A 22,455-nucleotide genomic window follows, 5' to 3' on the forward strand; every position below is an offset into this window, starting at 1 on the left:
GCTGCTGCTGCTGCTGCTGCTGCTGCTGCTGCTGCTGACCTGCCTGCCTGCCTGCTAAAAAACACTGAGACAGAGACAGGTTAGAAAAAGTGCAGTCGACTGTCCTGTATGCAGTAACCCTGACCCTCCCTATTTGCAAACTATGTGTGCATGTGCATAAACATTCCCATTCTAATATGGCACACAACTGCTGAATAGCAAACCAACAAAGTGCAGGAAATTACTTGGTGTATGTTGTGACAAAATCAACTTTCATCCACTCTTTGATTATATAGACGTAAATCTCCATCTTTATGAGGACAAATACATTCACACATTGATCAACTCCTCACTTGAAACAAATGCTTTGTGCACTGTGGGTGAGAGCCGCACGCAGGCCGTGAGCCACCAGTTGAGTCATTGTTTCCAAAAATATACACTACCTAGTACATTTCTCCAGTGGCCTTAAGCAATGTACTCGATCGACCCGGTCGGTCGGCCCTCGTGCTGGCAGCATGCCCTCTACGGCAACTTGGGTTTGTGTGTGGAGACAACCTTCAAAACATGTGGATACACCTCCTCCGGGATCTTGCCGTTCCTAAAAATAAACACCACACCACCCAAGCAGACTCCAGCCATTGCCCAGGATCTCCTTCAGGTGCTGCTGGTCTTCCATTCCCAGCCAACTGGGAAATGTATAGTCCTCTACCTTTATCGACTGTTCCATTGTCCTACCTTGAGCCTACTATTTTCATGAAAGGAGCTCTCGATTTGCTTCTCCATCTGTCCTTCAACGGTGGGGAGCTACGCATTTATATTGAATGGCCACAGATGAGCATTTTGTGCGCATGTTTCCACGAAAAAGTGCCCCTTGGACTGGCCCTGATGTATTTTATTGATTTCTTTGCTATTTTTTGAAAGCTTTAGGGAGTTCACTTGAAATGTAATGGCACAGGTGGGATTGCCTTTCTAGTTGACCTAGCTTACACACTATTTACACACACCCACACACATGAACCATATACTCGCTCAAGCAAATCACATAGACAAGATAAACACAACCAGGTCAACATCACGACAAACAAATGGTATTGTCGTGCTTTGCTTCTGACACGCTTTCTGAGGGAATCAAAAAAGCCACAGTCAGAGGGAGGGACTTGTATATCTAAACCATCCTAGGGGCTAAACTAAGTTGCCTTGGGGCTTTATGCCCCTGGCAGATATGCTAAATCAATTGGAGGTGAGTCGGGTTCCCAGAGTCCCTAGGATGATTAACATAAATTGAGATGTTTCCCCTTCCCCAGGTGTCATTGGGGTTCAACTGTCTTCCACATACGAGAAAAAAAAAAAAAAATCGGAAAGCTCAGTTGTAGACTGATGAGAATCATTCAGATGAGGACCAGTCACCCAAGTCTAGCTACATACAGATACAAGGACGACTTACCTTAATAATGGTGTTTTGTCTGGGACCACTTTGCGGACCTGATGAGAGAAAACACAAAACAGATTTTATTTTGATGCTGCATTTGTTATGCAAACTTTGATGCCAATTAGTGACACAGGAGGAAAGATGTTGGAGCAGTGCAGCCAACACATGCCTCAGGACTGTCTGCAACTGCCAAAGAGCTCATCTGGGGTGATGCTCATCTTCTCTCGTTTTTTTTTTTTTTGTTTTTTTTCCCGGTTGCCCTCTGCTTCTCCTGCTCACACTAGAACATAGTCTGCCTGGAGGGCTAAGGAAAAGACTCTCCGACAGCGCACAGCCTCAACATGCAAAATGTATGCTATGTACACAAAGCACACAAAGAGAAAATGTTGTTATTGATGAGAGATGTGGAAGAAAAGAAACCCTATGATTGTTCCATAAGCAGGAGCACTTCTGCTGTAGTCGGCATGGCATTTCTCAATCACTCTCAACACTCGTGCTGGGAGTGCTTCCAAATGAACTACTACAAATCATCACAACCCTTCTGACTGCACTCTGTCACATAGTACTGAATTTCTGGGGAAGAAATGTTCAACTGGGTTAAGTGTTTTGCCATAGGCAGGCAGGCAGGCAGGCAGGCAGGCAGGCAGGCAGGCAGGCAGGCAGGCAGGCAGGCAGGCAGGCAGGCAGGCAGGCAGGCAGGCAGGCAGGCAGGCAGGCAGGCAGGCAGGCAGGCAGCCAGGCAGGCAGCCAGGCAGGCAGCCAGGCAGGCAGGCAGGCAGCCAGGCAGGCAGGCAGGCAGGCAGGCAGGCAGGCAGCCAGGCAGGCAGGCAGGCAGGCAGCCAGGCAGGCAGGCAGGCAGGCAGCCAGGCAGGCAGGCAGGCAGGCAGCCAGGCAGGCAGGCAGGCAGGCAGGCAGGCAGGCAGGCAGGCAGGCAGGCAGGCAGCCAGGCAGGCAGGCAGCCAGGCACATGAGTTTATTTGCGCCACTTGCAGAGGACGTGGATGAGTAAAGCTGCAATGCAATGTAACGGTGCGTCAACACAAACAAACGGAAACTATCTTGACTACAGCAAATTTCTTTTTTAACAAGCACTCTGGAAAAAAACACTCCGAATGACTTGCTTGTGTCTGTACACATACTTTTCTATATTTTTCTTTCTAGGCCTCCTGCACAAGAATAAATAGGATGCCAATAAAACAGTACAGAATAAGAGCCCAAGACTCCATTCAAGATGCATCGGGATCTTTTGTATGAGAGTGTGGACACTTTGATGTACAGTCTATCACCTGCCTTTGAGTCCTAATGAATGTCCCAAATGTCACCAGCTTTGGTCTCATGCACACACACAAAAATAAATGGCTCTTACTCACACAAAGGTCACAGGTTACATGTTAAAGTGGTTGTGTGTGTGTGGGGGGGGGGGGGGGGGGGCTGTGTCAGTAGCATCATTTCCATAGCGCGGATGTCTTTTAAAGGAGTTGCCATGACAACCGTTGCTGAAAGCCGATGGGATCAAAATGTGGGGGGAGGCAAGGCAATGCTTGGTATTTGCGTGAAATCAACCAATTACTAGTGATTATGCCATCTTTGATTTGAATTATTTAAGAGAAAAAAAAAAAACATATCCCTATCTGTAGCAGGAAGAAATGCGTCGTTACACGCTGTGGCTGTGATTATATATTGCCATGGTCTGCTCATGCATTGTTTCACTTTACAGTAAGTGATGCTTTTGAAGTAGGATTAGAATTTGGTGTAAACAACTGAACTGTGGCAAGTTGGTATCCATCTGAGCGCTAAAAGAAAATCCCGTTTTTTTAGGAGCTCTGAATAGAAACACACAGTCGCTCGCTGCCTGCGTTGGTTGCAACTTTCTGCTTTTGATCATTGTCAACAAAATCTTCTTTGATTAACGCAAGGAAGGAAGGAAGGAAGGAAGGAAAGCTCGGGGCAAAAGAGCAGTGTCAGATTGCAAAGCCAGCACACTGCACACAGCGCAAATCTCCAGGGAAGGTGCCATGGAGGAAACAAGACTGGAGGATGGAGGAGTGCACATTGAATGAGAAAAGAAGAGTGTGTGTGTGTGTGTGTGTGTGTGTGTGTGTGTGTGTGTGTGTGTGTGTGTGTGTGTGTGTGTGTGTGTGTGTGTGTTTGTATCAGTGCATGTGTATGGATTTGTGTCATGCTTGGAAGGAGCTGCGGCTCAATCATGCCGACTGACCTACTTTTGATCAAAAGAGCAAATGGATGGAAAGTGGAAACGAGATCGGGGTGCTGTGAGAAATCACAAGGGAAAAAAAGCTAAATCAACCCAGTTCGAGGGAGAGAGAGAGCGAGAGAGAGAGAGAGATGATTATTTTGTCTGGAATCATTATATTACTGCGTGCGTGTCTTGCAAACAAGGGTCAATAACAAAAAAAGATGAGGCTGTGAAGAGACAGAAGAGATACAAAGCTCATCATGCTTGAGGATTACCAGGATATCCCAAATCAATGGTTAGCCAAAGCACATTGTGTGTTCGCAGATCGGCTTTTAACTCCTTCACTGCCATTCCAGTTCATCTTTAGAACCGTCAATGCTATTGAATGAGTTAAGAGTCTTCTTCAATTATGGCTGGCAGCCGATGAGAATAAACGTGTACGAGCGAGGATCACGGCATCAAACGGATCAAAATGAGACATTTCAACTCAAGCCGATAGCGACTGAAAAGCAAAAGGCCTTCTTTTTTTTAACCATTTGCCAAAAGTGCTTATGCAGTTGCCCTCAGTTGCAAGTGGACCGCACTGAAAGTAAAATTGCTCTCCAGTGTAGGAAAAGCAAGCCGAGCAGATCAAAGAAGCGCAGTGTTGGACGGGACGCCATGAGAATCCAATTAAAGCTCCAAATCAAAGGCAGGCAGGCAGGCAGGCAGGCAGGCAGGCAGGCAGGCAGGCAGCCACGCACGCAGCCAGGTAGCCACGCAGGCGGGCAGGGAGGCAGGAGACCCCAATCAGTTTGTTGCCCCCTGTCACTTTCAACCCATCACTGCCACAAAGGAAGGAAGGAAGGAAGGAAGGAAGGAAGGAAGGAAGGAAGGAAGGAAGGAAGGAAGGAAGGAAGGAAGGAAGGAAGGAAGCGGCTCAAGCAGCAAAATTGGGATCCATTTATTTCGATTGAAATCTATTCGTCCTCACTCCGCTGTGTATGAAATATTGAAGAGGACGTGGCGACGTCCAAATGCTTCCCCCTCCCTCACCTTTGTCACATATTTATGACAAACAAAGAGGCCATTTAGTCATCCCTTCAGGCACACAGTAAAAGCCACTCCCACCTGCTGGCAGCCCACAAGACATGTTCATTGTCCAACAGTAGCACTCCAGCTCATCACAACAATAGAAAAGATCCAAATCATTCCATTGAAAGAGATTCCTTTGTTTCTGTTTTTGTGTTTGGCCTTGAATATGAACATCTGCGTGCTTCTTCACCAGAAAGCTACAATTGCTTCCATTCAAAATACATACACAAGGACTTTCAAGTAAATGTGAGAATTCTCCAATCCTTTGTGCAAGACTAAATGAGAGAGAGCGTCGAGTCTGGTGGTTGTGTTCACAATCCCCCACTGCTAGAAAAACACTCCACCTTGATTTGAAATGACCTCTGCCACACATCATTCTGCCTCTTGATGCCAATTTGATTCGATTTTTTGCCCCTTTTGTTGTTGTTAAGCAGTCAGTGTTTTTCTCTGCTTCACTAAACGTTCCATCGATATCTTCATACGCTTTTCCTTTCCTCCGACAATGTCGGTCAACGTACGACCTCATTGGCACATCTGGATTTCACTCAAACGCCCCCAGCACCCCTCCCTCCATATCAATCCCTTTTCAACTTCATCCTCTCCTTCCTGTCCAATAAAAAGCACCCCCAGTCAGCAGGGCTCCCTAGCAACAGTGCCACCGGAGAAAAGAAGGATCAAAATGGGGGCAGAAAAAAATCAGGGAGATAAAGAAAGACGCTGGCTGGCTGGCTGGCTGGCTGGCTGGCTGGCTGGCTGGCTGGCTGGCTGGCTGGCTGGCTGGCTGGCTGGCTGGCTGGCTGGCTGGCTGGCTGGCTGGCTGGCTGGCTGGCTGGCTGGCTGGCTGGCTGGCTGGCTGACTGGCTGACTGGCTGACTGGCTGACTGGCTGACTGGCTGACTGGCTGACTGGCTGACTGGCTGACTGGCTGACTGGCTGACTGGCTGACTGGCTGACTGGCTGACTGGCTGACTGGCTGACTGGCTGACTGGCTGACTGGCTGACTGGCTGACTGGCTGACTGGCTGACTGGCTGACTGGCTGACTGGCTGACTGGCTGACTGGCTGACTGGCTGACTGGCTGACTGGCTGACTGGCTGACTGGCTGACTGGCTGGCTGGCTGGCTGGCTGGCTGGCTGGCTGGCTGGCTGGCTGGCTGAGGCCAGGCCAGGCCAGGCGGTCGATCTGGAGATGGCAAGTCTGAGACTGGAGTTCCTGCGAGTGTGCGTGTATGCGAGTGTGCGCGTATGCATGTATGCGTGCGCATGGGTAGTTTGCATGTCTTCCAGGCCTAATTTGCTGAGATGGGCCCATCTGCCTCCAGGTTACGCTAAACTCATTCTGCCATTGGCTGCTCTGGCTCGTTGTCTCACTCGCACACACGCGCACACACACACACACGCACACACACACGCACACACACACACACAGACAAATTAACAGTTGTCATCTGTCGTTTCTCTTCTATAATTATAATATTAGCAAAGTTCATTTCCTCAGAACAGGCTCTGTCCTTTTCCCGTGCCTTTCTTGAACTAAATGATATTAAGTCCGTACAGAATCTCTTTAGTCCATCATGAGGTGAATGTTTAGAATAGATCTTTATTGTCATTGTCACATGTACATACATGTACATTTTGACCGTGTGTCAAACATAGTGAACAGTAGCATCACTGTATCGCTTCTCTATTCATAATTATAGAAAGATATTATGTCCAGCTGTCCAGTACTCCTCTCTGCATTTAAATCGGAAAATTAGAGTGACAATAACGGATTCAACAATTTAACTGTTTTCTCATTCTGTGTGTGTGTGTGTGTGTGTGTGTGTGTGTGTGTGTGTGTGTGTGTGTGTGTGTGTGTGTGTGTGTGTGTGTGTGTGTGTGTGTGTGTGTGTGTGTGTGCGTGTGCGTTTTATGGTTGTATGTGTTGCTTCCACATTTGTGGACGCATGTAGTTTGCGTGCACGTGTGACTAGGTGCAAAACACTGGTGAAGAACAAAAGAAGTGATTCTTATTTACCATATATCATAGCACTCGGCAAAAAAAACACATCGCCAGTCAATCTGGTGACCAATGGTGGTTAATCACGTTTCATTCATACACAACTTGCGACAAACCCTCTGAATGATTGCAGAAATGAATTCCTTGAATCAATTATAATCATTACCATCTTAATAGCAGCAACCTGGCGCAACTGTTGGGTGAGCACAAGATGGTTTTGAATTTTCCATGTGGGTCCCATTTTTATAGTCTTTGGTATGACCCGGCCGGCCGGGGTTTGAACCCACAACCTTCCAGTCTCAGGGCGGACACTCTACCACTAGGCCACTGAGCTGGTTTTGCACAACTCGCAAAAATTCTGCCAAGTCTGCATGACCCCAAGGGATTCTGACAAATGATGTGTTTATGAAGAAAACTCACATCAAGCTCAGAAAGCTTGGCCTAACAAAATATCATGCCAATCCATGTGTAATGGTTATTTTGGAGTTGGAATCAGAAAAGGGGGGGAAAAAAACAGGGTCTCTTGCGACAGCCTCATTGCTCCCAAATTAAAGGAACTATTACACGACTGAGTGGAGCAATGGCCATTGGCAACCTGAGCCCTTTTGCCCATCAAGAAACTCACTGGCTGGAAAAATACATGCAAGGTCAAGAAAGAATCATCTGCAGAGTGCAGGCAAAATGCAAAAAATAAGGTGCATTTATTCTTCAGTACAATAATAATAGAATAGTACAGTGTCACGTAGCTATGCGTAAGTCATTTCATGCTGGCCACATCCAGCCATCCACCCAAGCCTCCAATTTCGATGTCCCCCCCCCATAAGCATCACAGGCAAGCTATGGCCCATGTCATTGACTTTGAGAAGGAAGGTTCACTCTGACTTGTTCCCCTGCCAATCAGAAGCTATTGCATTAGTTTGTAAACAGGATCACAGCGAGCACACAGTTAGTTCCATGGTGTTAAATGTCGGCTGTCACTGGCTCTTCCCTCTTGCAGTGTCTATGACAGCCAAGCAGACAGCTGTATCCCGCCCGCCCGCCCGCAGCCATTTGTCACACACACATGCACTGACAGAAGCATGAGCAGCCATGTGGCAACATCTGTATGTTGCCCCACCTGGAGCCACACAAAATATTCTCATCTTTTCTCTTGAACTGAGCCCTGAACTGACTGATGATGTCATCCACCAAGGATAATACAATAAAGTCATGAGGAAAATTGTATTTGTCAATGTACAAATGGAATTGTAAATGTATTTTATTTGGACTTCATCTACAAAAGGCCATGTCCTTTTTCAAAACCTCATGTAGCTATAGCCAGCCCTGCACTTGAAGACTCTGTGGGAGACGTACGAGTCCTCTCAACAAAACCAAAGACTAAAAGACCACACCGGCTATTCGTCTTTCTCACTCTCACTCGCTTTTTCTGTTTTGTGGCTCAGCTCCACAGTGCTCCAGAACAAAGAAAGGGCTGTCTGGATTTGAGTCTGCTCGTGTTTGTGCGTACAAGTGTGGGTGACTTTGTGCATGCGTGCGATATATACAGGACATCAATGGACACCCTTACAAAATGCAATACGTATGTATAGTAATGGCAGACGTCACACACTCGCATCAAAATAGACATCAGCGACAAACAAACATCAATGCATATTGAAGAGTAAAACCTCTTCAAATCATGTTCAAAAGTGGCCAATATAAGAAAGCAGTATGCATCATGAAGATCTAGAGTCACTCAATATTGCTCCGTCAGAATTTTGGACAAGCACAAGGAGCAGTATAAGCAGTGATTATTTAGATGATGGAACACAATTGTCAGCCACTCGCTCACATCTGCGAGATCAATATGTCATCAGTCTCGGGCTAATTTAACAATGACAGGCCGAGGCCGAGCCCTGCCTGAGCACTTCATGTCAAATGACAAGCAGACTCCAAATGAAAATAACAAAACATTCATAAGCCTGGACCTTTCACATGAGGAGAAAGTCTTCAGCAGAGACAACAGCTTACACAAAACACACAAGCACTTCTTTACCTTTCTCAATGTACGCTTAAATCCAGGTTGACACACAATGTTGTATCTCCATCCCGGGGGGGGGGGGGGACTGGACAATTGTTAATCAAACACACAATGATTGATGTCAAAATATCATTGTGGCTATTTGCCAAGCATCTCTTTTATTCATATCTGTCTGTGTTCCTCTCGCTGGGTCAGATATCAGTGACTCGGGTTGGTTGTGTGATCTCTGCTCTCTCTCCCTCTCACACTCTTCTCCATCCATCTGTCACCGCCCCCTCATTTGACCCCTCCCACCTCATGAATTATTAATGAGCCTAACACGCGCGCTGCAGTCAAACGGTAACATTCTTTAAATATACAATCAAACAGTCTGAATAAAACTCAAGAAGGTTTATGCTATGCACAAATATATATTGGTAACCATGATCATGCGGTCGCTAGCATTGTTGAATCAAAAAGAACTTTGGCGACATGTCTTAAGACCCTTTACAAATGCCTACCACTGTTTTGCAAAGACCGTTAGCCAAACAATGGATTGGACAAGACAAAGTGCAAAAGTGCTTGCAACCTTGATTTGAACCCTGACAAAATCACTTGACCATCTGAATGTATCATTTGCATTCTAGTACATGGAATAAATCCATCATTCCAGTCACACTGCACCAACACCTAACCAAAAGCTCAAACACACGGCAGCCACGCATGAATACATTTAGACGCAAAAATGCACAGGTCACCGATAAGACAGGGCTGGCTGATCATGCATGAAGGCAAGGCGAGAGAGCGAGCGAGCGAGCGAGAGAGCGAGCGAGCGAGCGAGCGTACTCAAAACACACACACACACACCCACACAGCTGCCCACGTATGTAGCACAGGCGAGAAAGCACCCCCCCTTAGCTGGAGGCTATCTGAGATTTGTCATGGATGCGACATGGCTGGAAGCAAGGTCAGTCACGGTAAATTAGTGTGCACATGGAAATTGGGGAGCACAGTGCAACATTTTCCACATTAAAAGCTGGAGTGACATTTGGAGTGATCAAGCAGGTCACCAATTCCTTTCAAACTTGCTTCTATACTTCATGATTTTTCTGCAAAGACGCATTTTTAGTGCTTGGATTGAGATTTAAGCAACATATTTGTAGGTCTCAATTCATTGAAATGAAACCCAAAATCATTCCAACAAAATCAATGATGGCATGCAAATCATTCTTGCGTATAAATAGATCAGATGCTGTGGCAACAACAGGACCATCTCATCTTTCCGAGTTTCCTTTAGACGTGTGCCAGCACACACACACACACACACACACACACACACACACACACACACACACACACACACACACACACACACACACACACACACACACACACACACACACACACACACACACACACACACACACACACACACACACACACACACACACACACACACACACACACACACACACACACACACACACACACACACACACACACCACACACACACACACACACACACACACACACACACACACACACACACACACACACACACACACACACACACACACACACACACACACACACACACACACACACACACACACACACACACACACACACACACACACACACACACACACACACACACACACACACACACACACACACACACACACACACACACACACACACACACACACACACACACACACACACACACACACACACACACACACACACACACACACACACACCACACCCACACACACACACACACACACACACACACACACACACACACACACACACACACACACACACACACACACACACACACACACACACACACACACACACACACACACACACACACACACACACACACACACACACACACACACACACACACACACACACACACACACACACACACACACACACACACACACACACACACACACACACACACACACACACACACACACACACACACACACACACACACACACACACACACACACACACACACACACACACACACACACACACACCACACACACACACACACACACACACACACACACACACACACACACACACACACACACACACACACACACACACACACACACACACACACACACACACACACACACACACACACACACACACACACACACACACACACACACACACACACACACACACACACACACACACACACACACACACACACACACACACACACACACACACAAGTAGACAAAGCAAGGACATGAACTTGTGTCCAGATGGACTGCAGCAGTTGACCTCTGATCATTTGTGCACACAATAAACGGACACACTTCCAGACACAATGCACTTAAGCTCCCTCAAACACACACGTGCATACGCATTACCATTAAACATAACAAACTGCACTGAGTATAATGTATGCCAGTCTTTCTAGAATACACAACAACCTTCTTTCTATTTGCAGCTGTAACAATACAAGAAAAAGTGAAAAAAATCCATTCAAACACAGGCACTACCAAGAAGGTGTCTTCAAATGAGTCTTAAATACGGACAGAGAGGCCAATTGAAAAACCATTTCAAGAAAATATTGACTAAAACCTGCGCCACTGCTTTCAAACTGGCTCAAGGGAAACCTGGATTGAAAAATAATCCAAGAAACGAAGGCAAATGTGAGGAATGATAGAAAAAAAATGAGGACAACGTAAACCATTTATGCCCAGGGGTTCCTTGCTTTAATTAACTCTGCAATGACCCCTATACACACGCACACACACACGTACCTACGTGTTTCCAGTGGTTATTGAAGCGGGTGTCGGGTCAGAGTCTACCCAGGGCAAACGCACATATTTATGACTCATTTAGGACCCCACTTTTATGCAGATGTAGTCCTTAGTATGACACATTTTCACTTGTGTAATACATTGTACGGTATGCGTGTACGTGCCCTCCACCTGAAACAAAAAACACACCGTGACTATTCACACAAATACACACTCTGTTTTGTGTGGGTGGGCAGCGAATGCAAGTTGATTCTTTCCATTCAAATATAACCAAACAGAATTCATGTGTGCGTGCGTGCCATGTCAGGCATGCGTGTGGGCTACGGTCAATTAGGCTTTGTTTATGTGAAGGAGGACTGTGAATTGTACATTCAGATGAACAACAGATGAGTGTACTACCATTGTCCTTTTTCAAATAACACACACAGACACCAGAGACATGACACTGAGCATTCTCGGCCGGCAGGAGAAACACGCTGACGCGACGCGTACAACTTAATTGAGTTTGAGTTGAGTTGAGAACTTTTGGATTTGGTGCAATAGGCTTCAAAATGGAACAGAACCAGGACATGGTCAACTTTCCCACAGTGTCTGTTGTTCATTTCCCCCCAATTTGATGAGCAGCACTGAGTTGCCTCATTTGGAATTTAGGATGAGAGCCAAAATCGCTGGTTTTCTCTTCTCCTCTGAGACCCACCCACTCTTTTACTAGCTCTGTGTGCGTTTGTACGTGTGGGCGAACATGCAGGGGTGGGTGCGTGCGTGCGTGCGTGCGTGCTTATGCCTTCGTTCGATCGACTGTATATCTCCAACGTGCCAGAAATAAACATTAATACAAATAAAAACTGCATCCATTGTTTTTGGTGCCCTGTCTAATGGCCATATAGTACAAGCACCGAAACCGTCTGTCCCAATTCACCAAATAAAGTCAATTCAGTTTGCACACATGAAGTCAATGCACCGTTTGTCTTTTCGGGCCACATCAAATGAGGTGACGGGCCCCCGGGCCTCGGGTTTGACACCTCCCACAGTGGTGTGGATGGACTTTTTGCTTTGTGCCATGATCAGCTTCTCAAAACACTTGTGGCATGAGGTGGGCACCTGTCACTGACAGACTTTTTGCTTTGTGTGGTGAGGCACGTGTAGCACGTCACATGGCCACCGTGATAAAGCAAAGGAAGAGCCGCAGAGAGAATTGGACAGAGGCGGGCCATGTGAGGGAGGGAGGCAGGGAGCAGCTGTTTCACAATAAACAAGAGTCAGGCTCAACGCTAATTGAGACACTGTTGCTATGGCTACATTGATGCCGCCCGTGTCTGGCCGTGAGCAAAACAGGTCCGCAAACACAGCCGTGGCAAGCTGGCTACGTTTAATCGAGTTGCGAGTACCCAAATGGAAGTACTTTCTCCCAAAAAGCGCTATTTCTCATATTTATGTCTGAATGTTGTCCAACACAACCCAGCCCCCCTCACACACTTCTTGTCAAGTGGAACACGTGGCAAGGCAGCCAGCCAGCCTATTGTCTTCCACGCCACGCAAAAAGCTGCCCCCCTCACCCCCAAAGGCATACGTTAACTCCAATCCCCGTGTTTTGTCTCTGACAACAGAAGGTGTGGGATTTTGGGGGGGGGGGGGTTTCTTCCTTCTTCTTCTTCTTCTTCTTCTTCACTTAATGAGTTAGCAGGGGCCACATGGCCCAAGCAGAGGCTCAAGTCATTTATTCATTTAGCCCATTGAACCTCGACAGCCTCCCCCCTCCTTCCTTTAACTGGCCAACAAACACCAAGGTGCATGATGTGCAAACACTGGGATGACACATCTCAAACGGATTGAACTTGACTGATCATGCCAAACGAAAGCTTGAAGTGACATGTTTGTCACCGGCAGCCACATAAACATAGAGAAAGTTGGTGACGGAATCAAATGAGGTGGTCAGCAGGTGGTCAGCGGCGGCAGGCGTACCAGTCATACACACAAAGAAAACAAGCAAGACGTACAAGGCCCCTGCATATCTAATGACATAGACAACATAAGAACAAGTGGACACAACTTGACTGGCCATCTGTGACAATCAATAACACACTCACTCTTGTACACAAACTGAAATATTCATACTTGCAATATAATCATCTGTTCCATTTAGAAGGGAAAATCCGAAATGTCATTCAAAGTTTAGTATGAAAGACAGCGACATTTTTTGCTTCTCTGACTTATTTGATTGCATTGGCTTTCATAGTGGTGTCGCTTGATCACTTCAAAAACCAACACTGGCAGATTGCACATAAATAAAAAAAACATTTCCTCATGTTGTATTTTCATGGAAATTAACACATCACAGCATGGTATTTCTTTAACAAAGACACCAGGATTAATTAGTGACGAGGCTTACGCATATGTGGGCGTGCACGCACACGCGCACACGCGCGCACACACACACACACACACACACGCACACACGCACACAAAGTTATTAATGCCAACTAGACTCCTGCGCTTCCTCTTCAAATCCGCAAAGCCAAATGTAGAAGACAAATATAAAGGATAAGAAAATTCAAACAATAAGCTCTTGAGAATTGATATGATCTGTAAGTAAGCAAGCAAGCTTTATTGGCCAAAGTACTGTCAAGGTCATGCCGTTGATATTGTTCAAGCATGCCTAATGAATTGAAGATTGCCATGAAATATCAGTTGCGCTATTAAATTAAAGGCCTCAAACATTTTACAATCAGATAATCAACAAACCAAAAAGGCTGCACAGTGCCATTTTTAATTTCAATGCCATTTGAGTCTTTTAAGTGGGACCTCCATTACTCTTGCGTTGTTAACCTGCCAACACTAACTCTGTGTGTGTGTGTGTGTGTGTGTGTGTGTGTGTGTGTGTGTGTGTGTGTGTGTGTGTGTGTGTGTGTGTCTTTTAAAGATCACACGGCCAACAGTTTTAATGTCCTTGACCGAGCCTTCATTTCCATCTTGGCATTTGATTTGATTGGATTAGCCATGCTTGTTTGGTCACTATGTATTGGGTGTGCTCACCACAGATCAAATATTGCTCATTAATATCAATCAATCAATCAATCAAATTTGATTTGCAATAGCCAACTGGTGCATAGACTGGATGTTTGTGCATACGTGCGTCATATTCCTCCAGAGTGCGTACGACCTTTGAGGTGATTGGCCATCTCCCCTACCAAGACGGGAGCCTTTCTTTCTTTCTCTCTTTCTCTCTTTCTCTCTTTCTTTCTTTCTTTCTTTCTTTCTTTCTTTCTTTCTTTCTTTCTTTCTTCAAGTGAAATTGTCAGGGTCAGACAGACATTGTCCACCTCTGTCAAAAAGGTTGAGACACCTACTGAAAAATCTGGACCAGATCCTGGACTGGTTGCCATTCAGTTGCATGTGAAACAAGAGCAATATCAGAATCCCTTCCCTTCCACTGTCAGCAATATGAATGACAATTTCTATTTATTATCTATGTCACAGACGTCTGTTCATCCCTCTTCCATGTGTTTTGTCCATCTCATCTCACACTAATCTGTTTCTATTTGACAAATTCACCCCCTCCCGCATCACTTCATCATCTTAATCTTGAACTCTGATGAGCCAGCCAGCTAGCCAGCCAGCCAGCCAGCCAGCCAGCCAGCCAGCCAGCCCTCTCAGTTGATCTGGTCATTTTTTGCAATCACTGCCCCCCCATCCCAGCTTTCTCAGCTTCCCCTTCATCCCTTCTGTCTTAACCCACTTTCAAGAGCAAACAATAGAGACAATAGCGAGCGGAACCCTGAGGCAGCGGGATGGGAGGGGTTGTCCACGGCAGCCAGGGCGAGTGAAACTATCAAAAGACTGCTCCCCACAGAGAGAGCCAGAGAGATGCCTAGTGCCCATCTGCTGAGGTGCTGAAAGCAAAGAAGGGGGTTGCTTGCTTGCTTGCTTGCTTGCTTGCTTGCAAGAGATAATGACAGATGACAAAGAGAAAATGAGATTGTGATCTGCGCAAAGGATGCGGATACATGCTATGTCCTCACCTTATTTATACGTCATCAATTTTAAAGATAGCCCGAGTGTTGCTGCATACAAAAAGTCTTTTATGAACCTGCTCATTCAGTTTTTCTTTTTTCACGACTGCAAACATTCTGTTATTTTTTTTCCAATATTGGCTGTGGTATGTAAAATAATGAGGAAAAAAAACATTATTACAATTAATATTTTGGAAAATGGCTGTAATATTAGGAAGGGTGAAAAAATTAAGGGGGTCTGAATACTTTCTAGAATCTAGACCCACTGTGTGTGTGTGCGTGCGTGCGTGTTTATACATATAAGTCTATACATAATTATTCTTGTCATCCCTGAATACACCTGCCACTCGACTCATCTAGCAAAGTGTTAACCGTGATCAATAAAGCAATGACATCCAGATAGAGGGAGGCCAACAGGAAGGCAATTGTTTGCTTATCGTGGTTCTTCATGTTGAAGAACGACTTTGTTAACCAAAGGCTACAACTAACTAGCATGCCAGTCATCAGCTTGACTAAAATAACAAAATGTCAGGGTGACAGATGGGCTATATGGTGGGAGCAAGGCTTGAGGCGTCAATCTTTGGCACAAATGGTGCTGCTTTCAAAGAGCACTTAAAGGCCCATTTGGGGGAAAAAAAGTCAACAACAGGTTGCCGACGCTGTACAGGAAACAATGGCACCAGTGTAGTGAGGAGAAGAGACTTTGGTAACATGCTGAACCAGGGGTTATTAGAGACATACTAAAAAGTGAGCCAACTCGAGGAAACATTATGATGTCCACTTATTGACTTTACATTGATTTTTGTAGCTAGAACATACAATGGATAGGCCAATAAATGAAACAGACTGCTATAGTGTTTAACATTCAGTCACGTTATGGCTGGCCTGGCCTGGCCTGATGATCTCCCAAAAGGCCAACGTGTCATATCTGCCCTTGATTTACATTGCAATGGCACACTTCCGGTGCTGCATATAAATGGAGCCATTAGTCTCCTCGCAGCAGTCTTTTCATAGTAGAATGACAAATAAGGAAATTGGTTTACTCTACGACACTGCTGCTAAACTCATTGCCATAGGAATAAGGCATCCAAGAGATGGCACGAAGCAAAAGTGTAGTAGGTCAAGATCAAGACATACAAGATAGATGAGACAAGGAGCATAAAAAAACTTGAACCATCCTGACGAGATCCATGTGGCGAGGAGCAGCTTTGACCAAATAAGATGCTTTGTCTCAGAGGATGTGATCTGCTGCATATATTTTAATCTCAACTACATTGAAAAAGTAGCCTGTGGGCAAATGGTCGTTTTGTCAGTCTGCATCATCTGAAGACAATTTTGACCTTTGCCAGGACTCCCTCGTGGTTGTTTTGTCTGCAGATATTGGACTCAAATCTGGATCCCAGCCACTAAGCATGGGCCAACTAGGGGACATTTCAAATGATCAAATCATGTTCAAAAGATCCCATCTATAAAAAGCCAATTAAAAAGGCAAGAAGCAAGGCAATCAACACATTTGTAAATTGTATGAAGCATGGTTGCAAAGATTGCGCTCGGCTCCAGTTCCTCTCAACCTTTCTGGGGACAATCAGCAGAGCAAAACTGTGGCGACCCCTGACGGAAGAAGCCCAAAGTGGCACGCAACAACAATCAGTCAACAGTCGAGTTTGTCAACAGCTCTCTGCTGCCCTCAGCTGGACAATTGAAAGCGGCAGGGCAGGGCAGGGCAGGGCAGGGCAGGGCAGGGCAGGGCAGGGCAGGGCAGGGCAGGGCAGGGCAGGGCAGGCAACACATTTGAAAACGGATGAAAATGAAGGAATTGGTCTTTTTATGACATGTATTGACTTGGTTTTATTATCGTATTAATGACAAGGGTAATATTGGTGTTTGGACTGCAGTAAACAGGTCAAGTTGTCCAATTTTTCATCCAAATGAAATCGTTCTCCGTTTGATCTTTTCTTAGTTTAAATTCAGACACAACAAAATAGTTCATAACCACAAAAGAATCTGTTTGCGATCACTGTGAGCGGGGCGGAGCGGAGCGGCGCGGCGCGGCGCGGCGGATTGGACGGACGGACGCGCAGTAGTGTTTGCACAGTTCCTAAGGAGGAAGTAGACAGAGCTTGCTACATTTGCACGTTAGCGCCCGCTCACCTGTAGTTAGTCCGTACGGGCGGGCGGGCATGCGTGCGTGGCTTATTTTGCCTTTCCGTGGTAGCGTCCCTGATCTTAGCGTCCGTCCATCGCCTTAGTCCTTGGTGCATGTGTGGACATTTGAGTGAAGAAGCGTCTGTGTCACTCATTATCTTGCAAACGGACACCTGTGCGTGTGCGCGTGCGCGGACTGGGAAGGGACGGGCGAGAACGCGCTCGCTCATGTGCGCGTTCCCGATCGCTCCAAGGCGCAACAGTGCCAGCGGGCCACATATTATTGATTTGATGTCACAATGATTCGGGCCGGTCTAAATTTAGACACGGGTCGGATTTGGCCCGCGGGCCGGACTTTAGGTATAGCGGTTTAGTTCTGTGCGTGGTCTCTTGTTTTCCTCCAAAATGGGATTTTGAGATTTTTCCTTTCTCAGTTTGGGGGGGTCAATTCAAACAGTGTGCAGCAATAGCAGGGGCCTTCGATGAAAAGGGAACTTTTCATTTTCATCAACTTGCAAACGTAAAATGGGCATACTGTCTCTTTAGCGCGGTTCTTGCGAAAATGATAGTGAGGAAAACTATCACATTCAAACTTTGAAGTACATAAGATTAAAGTATAACTATGACCCCCCCCCCCCCCCCCACACACACACACACACACACACACATACGCACACACCACTAGTGCTGTCCCTTCCTATGCTACACAATCACGGAAAAGACTGATGACTTGACAGATGTCCAGAAGACAAGTCATCAAAGAGGCTAAGTCACAAAAGGTCACTGCCACAGAGTGCCTAGCCAAGCATATCAACAGACCACTGAGTGCAAGAAAAAAGTAAAAGCTTCAGCAGACACTGGGAGAACCACAGCTAGAATTTGACTCCATCGAGAGCCACCGTAACACAGATAAATACAAATGTGCCATTCCTGATGTCCAGCCACTCCTCAACCAGACCCAAGGTCAGAAGCATCTTAGGAGAAAAAGAACTGCATGGACTGGTGCTCAATCATACAAAGTCCACAGGGAGATTCTACAGCGATGGATGGACGGACGGACGGACGGACGGACGGACGGACGGACGGACGGACGGACGGACGGACGGACGGACAGACAGACAGACAGACAGACAGACAGACAGACAGACAGACAGACAGACAGACAGACAGACAGACAGACAGACAGACAGACAGACAGACAGACAGACAGACAGATAGATAGATAGATAGATAGATAGATAGATAGATAGATAGATAGATAGATAGATAGATAGATAGATAGATAGATAGATAGATAGATACGAGCAACAAACAAACTCGAGGAGCTCGTGTCGATTGATTCCCTGTATGGAGACGCTGACTTTATTTTCCAGTAGGACTTGGCACCTGCCCGGCACACTATTGGCCATTACAGTGCCACAGTACATTGCAGCGCTGCATGAGCACGAGAAATGATTTGTAGGTATTGCTTATACATTTGGACGGTTTTACTATTACTCGCGTACAAGCTTTTGAAACACCTTTTGTCGGGTGCCGCCGATCTTTTAAGCCTAAGCTGATTCTTACCACACACATCCGTCCGTTCAGCGCTCATGACACTCGTCAATAAGTTGACTCCAGATGCAGGGTCCGGCTGACTCCATGTGGCACTGCTGGTGGCAAACGGCGCCCGAGCGAGCCAGCGAGGACCTCTGGGCGTGGATACTATCAGGTTTGTGAGTCATGTCTTGAGTGGAGATGGAAAGTGTTCAAACTTAATGTTGATTTAGCGAAAACCACTTTAGTGGTGTCAATTGAACTTCTGGGGCCTGTCACTGTCAATCATGGGCCCAAGTGCTTGGACATTTTCAAGACTTGTACTGCACTCATTTTGTCGCAGCAAGTGAAGTTCAAGGTCATTGTGTAGATCTACTGCATGATCCGCACGCACACGCACACACCCACACTCACCGCTCCCCTTCAAGCAATACGCGGTACTTTGTCCATGAGTTGAGCCGTGACGTAAGGCAACATATTAGCTTGTCCCATTGCCATTTCAAGACGCAGTTCTGACAGGCCCCGAGCATCACACGCTGCAATCTTGCGGGTAAAGCGAGCAAATGAAAACTTCCAGTGGCTATTTTGCCGTCCTTCTTTCCACATCCTACTTCACTACGCTTACGTCACTGACACTCACTGGCTTCTGGCAAGGCCCAGTCGTTTCAGTGGACTTTGGAACATGTCTCTTCAGTTTGCGCAGAGCAGCAGCAGCAGCAGCGGCGGCAGCAGCGGCAGCAGCGGCAGCAGCGGCAGCAGCTCCCAAAACCGCAGCATCATCATCAGCATCATCCAGCGGATGCGCAGGGAGGGTAACCAGGAGACAACACCCCCCCCCCCGTGTACCGTGTCCGGGAAACGCAAACGACTGTGTGCTGTTGTCATTTTATCATACGATGCGTCACTGTGATGGGCGTCACAGAAACTACTCAACACCGGTGTATGAAGTAGAAAGCTAGGTGTTGTTTTACCTGCGTTCTTTTCGCCACGCGCGGCTGGGCGGCCACCTTTTCAGCTCTTCTGCGGTGGCGGCGGCGGCAGCGGCATCAAAATCAGAATAGCAGCGACTTCTCTCTCTCTCTCTCTCGATGCTGTTCGTGTTACCCGAGCTGGGACGCCGTGTGTGCGCGCGCGCGCGCGCGTGCTCTCTCAATGCGGTGCAGGTTTACTCCTCTGCCACATCTTGAACTCCTCCTCCCTCTGTTCCGCAGATGTTCTCGCGTCGACCACAGCGCGCACGTAACCTGCAGGTTGCTGCCAGGATTTCAAATATCGCCATTCATCGGCCCAAATTTCAAATCCAATTTGATCGGACCTCTTTCTATCACGAGCCCCAATAACCATCATGTTCTCCCCCTTACAGCGCCCCAGCAAAGAGATATTGACTATTTTTGAAATGAAGCAAAAAAAATGGATTTTTTTTTCTTCCTTTAAAATATGAATTTATTTCCATTTTTGAAATAAAGCATGTGTAACTGATTACAACTGCTAGTGTGGATGTGTTTTTCTTTTAGAGAGAGACCCTAATCTAATAATAGTCTCCCATGTTTGAAACATTTGCAACATGATCTTGTTCAGAGTTACAAGGGGGGGGGAATTCTGGCCCGGACAACCAGTCCTGTTCTTTTCTCTTTGGCTGCAATCTGCTGAAGGCATTGTCACTACTTGAATTGAGCACAGTTTAGGACCTGAATAAAACAAGGCTCCACACAACATATTTTATTCACACAGAAAACACAGAAGGGTGACAAAGAGGCTCTTTGTTTGCGTACATTTCATTTAGTTTCCGGCGGACTGAGGGTTCCTGGGAAAGGGCGCACGGCTCCAGCTGGCTCGTTCTCGGGTGTGGAGCCGAAAATGGGTGTTAAGGTGTGCAGACTGATTGAAGCGTTTGCCACACACGTGACAAGCAAAGGGCTTCTCCCCAGTGTGGATTCGATGGTGCCTCTTGAGCATGCTGACCGTGGTGAAGCTCTTGCGGCACACTGTGCAGCTATAGGGCTTCTCCTTGGTGTGCCAACGCATGTGGACCTCCAACTGGCAGGCAAAACTGAAGCCTTTTCCACACTCTTTACAAGTGTGCCACCTCTGCATGGTCGCGACGTGAGCGTTACGAGAAGGGGGCGGCGACTTGAGGCATTTCATGCCTTTTAGCTGCAGCAAACTTTGCTTCTTATTTGTGCAAGGTAGTCCCGTCACCTGCTGCGCCAGCGATCCCGAAAGATCTTTCTGGACGCTTCTGTAGCTATTTTCAGCTGTAGCACCACCACCGCGAGTGTCTGAATGGAGAGCGCGAGTGGACGATGAGCTGCTGGCTGCAAAGTCTCCCTCATTTTCCCACTCTGTCTCCTTGAATGGCAAAGGAGAAGGTGAGACTGTATCGCTACAACACAGCGTTTGAACTAACCTGGATTGTGTCTCAAATGGACCACAAGGTTCTTTTTCTGGCTCTCTTCCACCATCATGCATACACCCACTGTGAACGCCTCCGAGGTGGGGCTCTTTTTTCACTTGAACGCCGCTTACCCTTCCAGAGTCGTGGATGTCGTCGTGATCTTGGGACTGGACAGCACATGCCTCTGTGAAGTTAGAGACATCACTTAGTAGTATCAATTGCATTTTCCACTGTGTGCCCTGCGATTGGCTGGCAATCGGTTCAGGGTGTCCCCCGCCCACTGCCTGATGACTGCTGGCAATCGGTTCAGGGTGTCCCCCGCCCACTGCCTGATGACTGCTGGGATGACGCCGTGGACAGAGAATGGATGGATGGATGGATGCATGGATGGATGCATGGATGGATGCATGGATGGATGGATGGATGATAAACATTTGACTACGGGCTGAATCACTGACACCCACGCAGAAACAATCATGATATAAAGATAAAAAACAATTGACATCGGACGTATGTGATGCGACAAGCGGCTCCGTTGTCCTTACCTGGTTGCAGTAATAGTCGTTGCACGGCGACATTGAGTAGCCGTTTCAGGCGCTCGTTCTCTTCTTTTGAACGGCGAATTTCACTCTGAAATTGAACAAAGGTGTCTTTGATGGCGCGGAAAATTTCCTCAGCGACCGCTGTCAGTCTGTCGTTCAAAAACACGTGAAGCAGCTCCAGCTTGGTCATGTTGTCTCCTTCCCTCCGCTGCGGAACGCCCTTCTGTTTATGTCTGTTGACCCGGAAGTGATGATTATTATTTTAAACTAACAATCAACGCACGTAAAAGGATATACATATGAACAAATATAGAAACACAATACATTGATGAAATTAAAAATAGTA

The 22,455-nt window shown here is 46.7% G+C and overlaps 1 protein-coding gene and 1 long non-coding RNA gene across 3 annotated transcripts; both read right to left on the reverse strand.

Moving 5' to 3' along the window:
- Positions 1-24: 24 nt before the first annotated feature.
- On the reverse strand, positions 25-9,237 carry LOC119122566. The gene is made up of 3 exons (XR_005097911.1): positions 8,713-9,237; positions 1,424-1,461; positions 25-64 (listed from the first exon to the last, which is right to left on the reverse strand). It is a non-coding gene; the product is annotated as an uncharacterized LOC119122566 (long non-coding RNA).
- An 11,639-nt stretch (positions 9,238-20,876) lies between these two features.
- Positions 20,877-22,355, reverse strand: LOC119122562 (zinc finger protein 98-like). Of its 2 annotated transcripts, XM_037250922.1 has the most exons (3): positions 22,113-22,355; positions 21,894-21,906; positions 20,877-21,751 (listed from the first exon to the last, which is right to left on the reverse strand). In XM_037250922.1, the coding sequence occupies exons 1-3, from the start codon at positions 22,143-22,145 to the stop codon at positions 20,952-20,954; spliced, it is 846 nt and encodes a 281-aa protein (XP_037106817.1). In that variant the 5' UTR covers positions 22,146-22,355; the 3' UTR covers positions 20,877-20,951. The 2 variants fall into 2 exon arrangements, with proteins under 2 accessions (XP_037106817.1, XP_037106816.1); XM_037250921.1 differs by lacking the exon at positions 21,894-21,906 and having other exon boundaries at positions 22,113-22,354.
- Between the last annotated feature and the right edge of the window lie 100 nt (positions 22,356-22,455).

Source organism: Syngnathus acus, chromosome 5 (genome assembly GCF_901709675.1).
Source record: "Syngnathus acus chromosome 5, fSynAcu1.2, whole genome shotgun sequence".
Taxonomy (NCBI): Eukaryota; Metazoa; Chordata; class Actinopteri; order Syngnathiformes; family Syngnathidae; genus Syngnathus; species Syngnathus acus.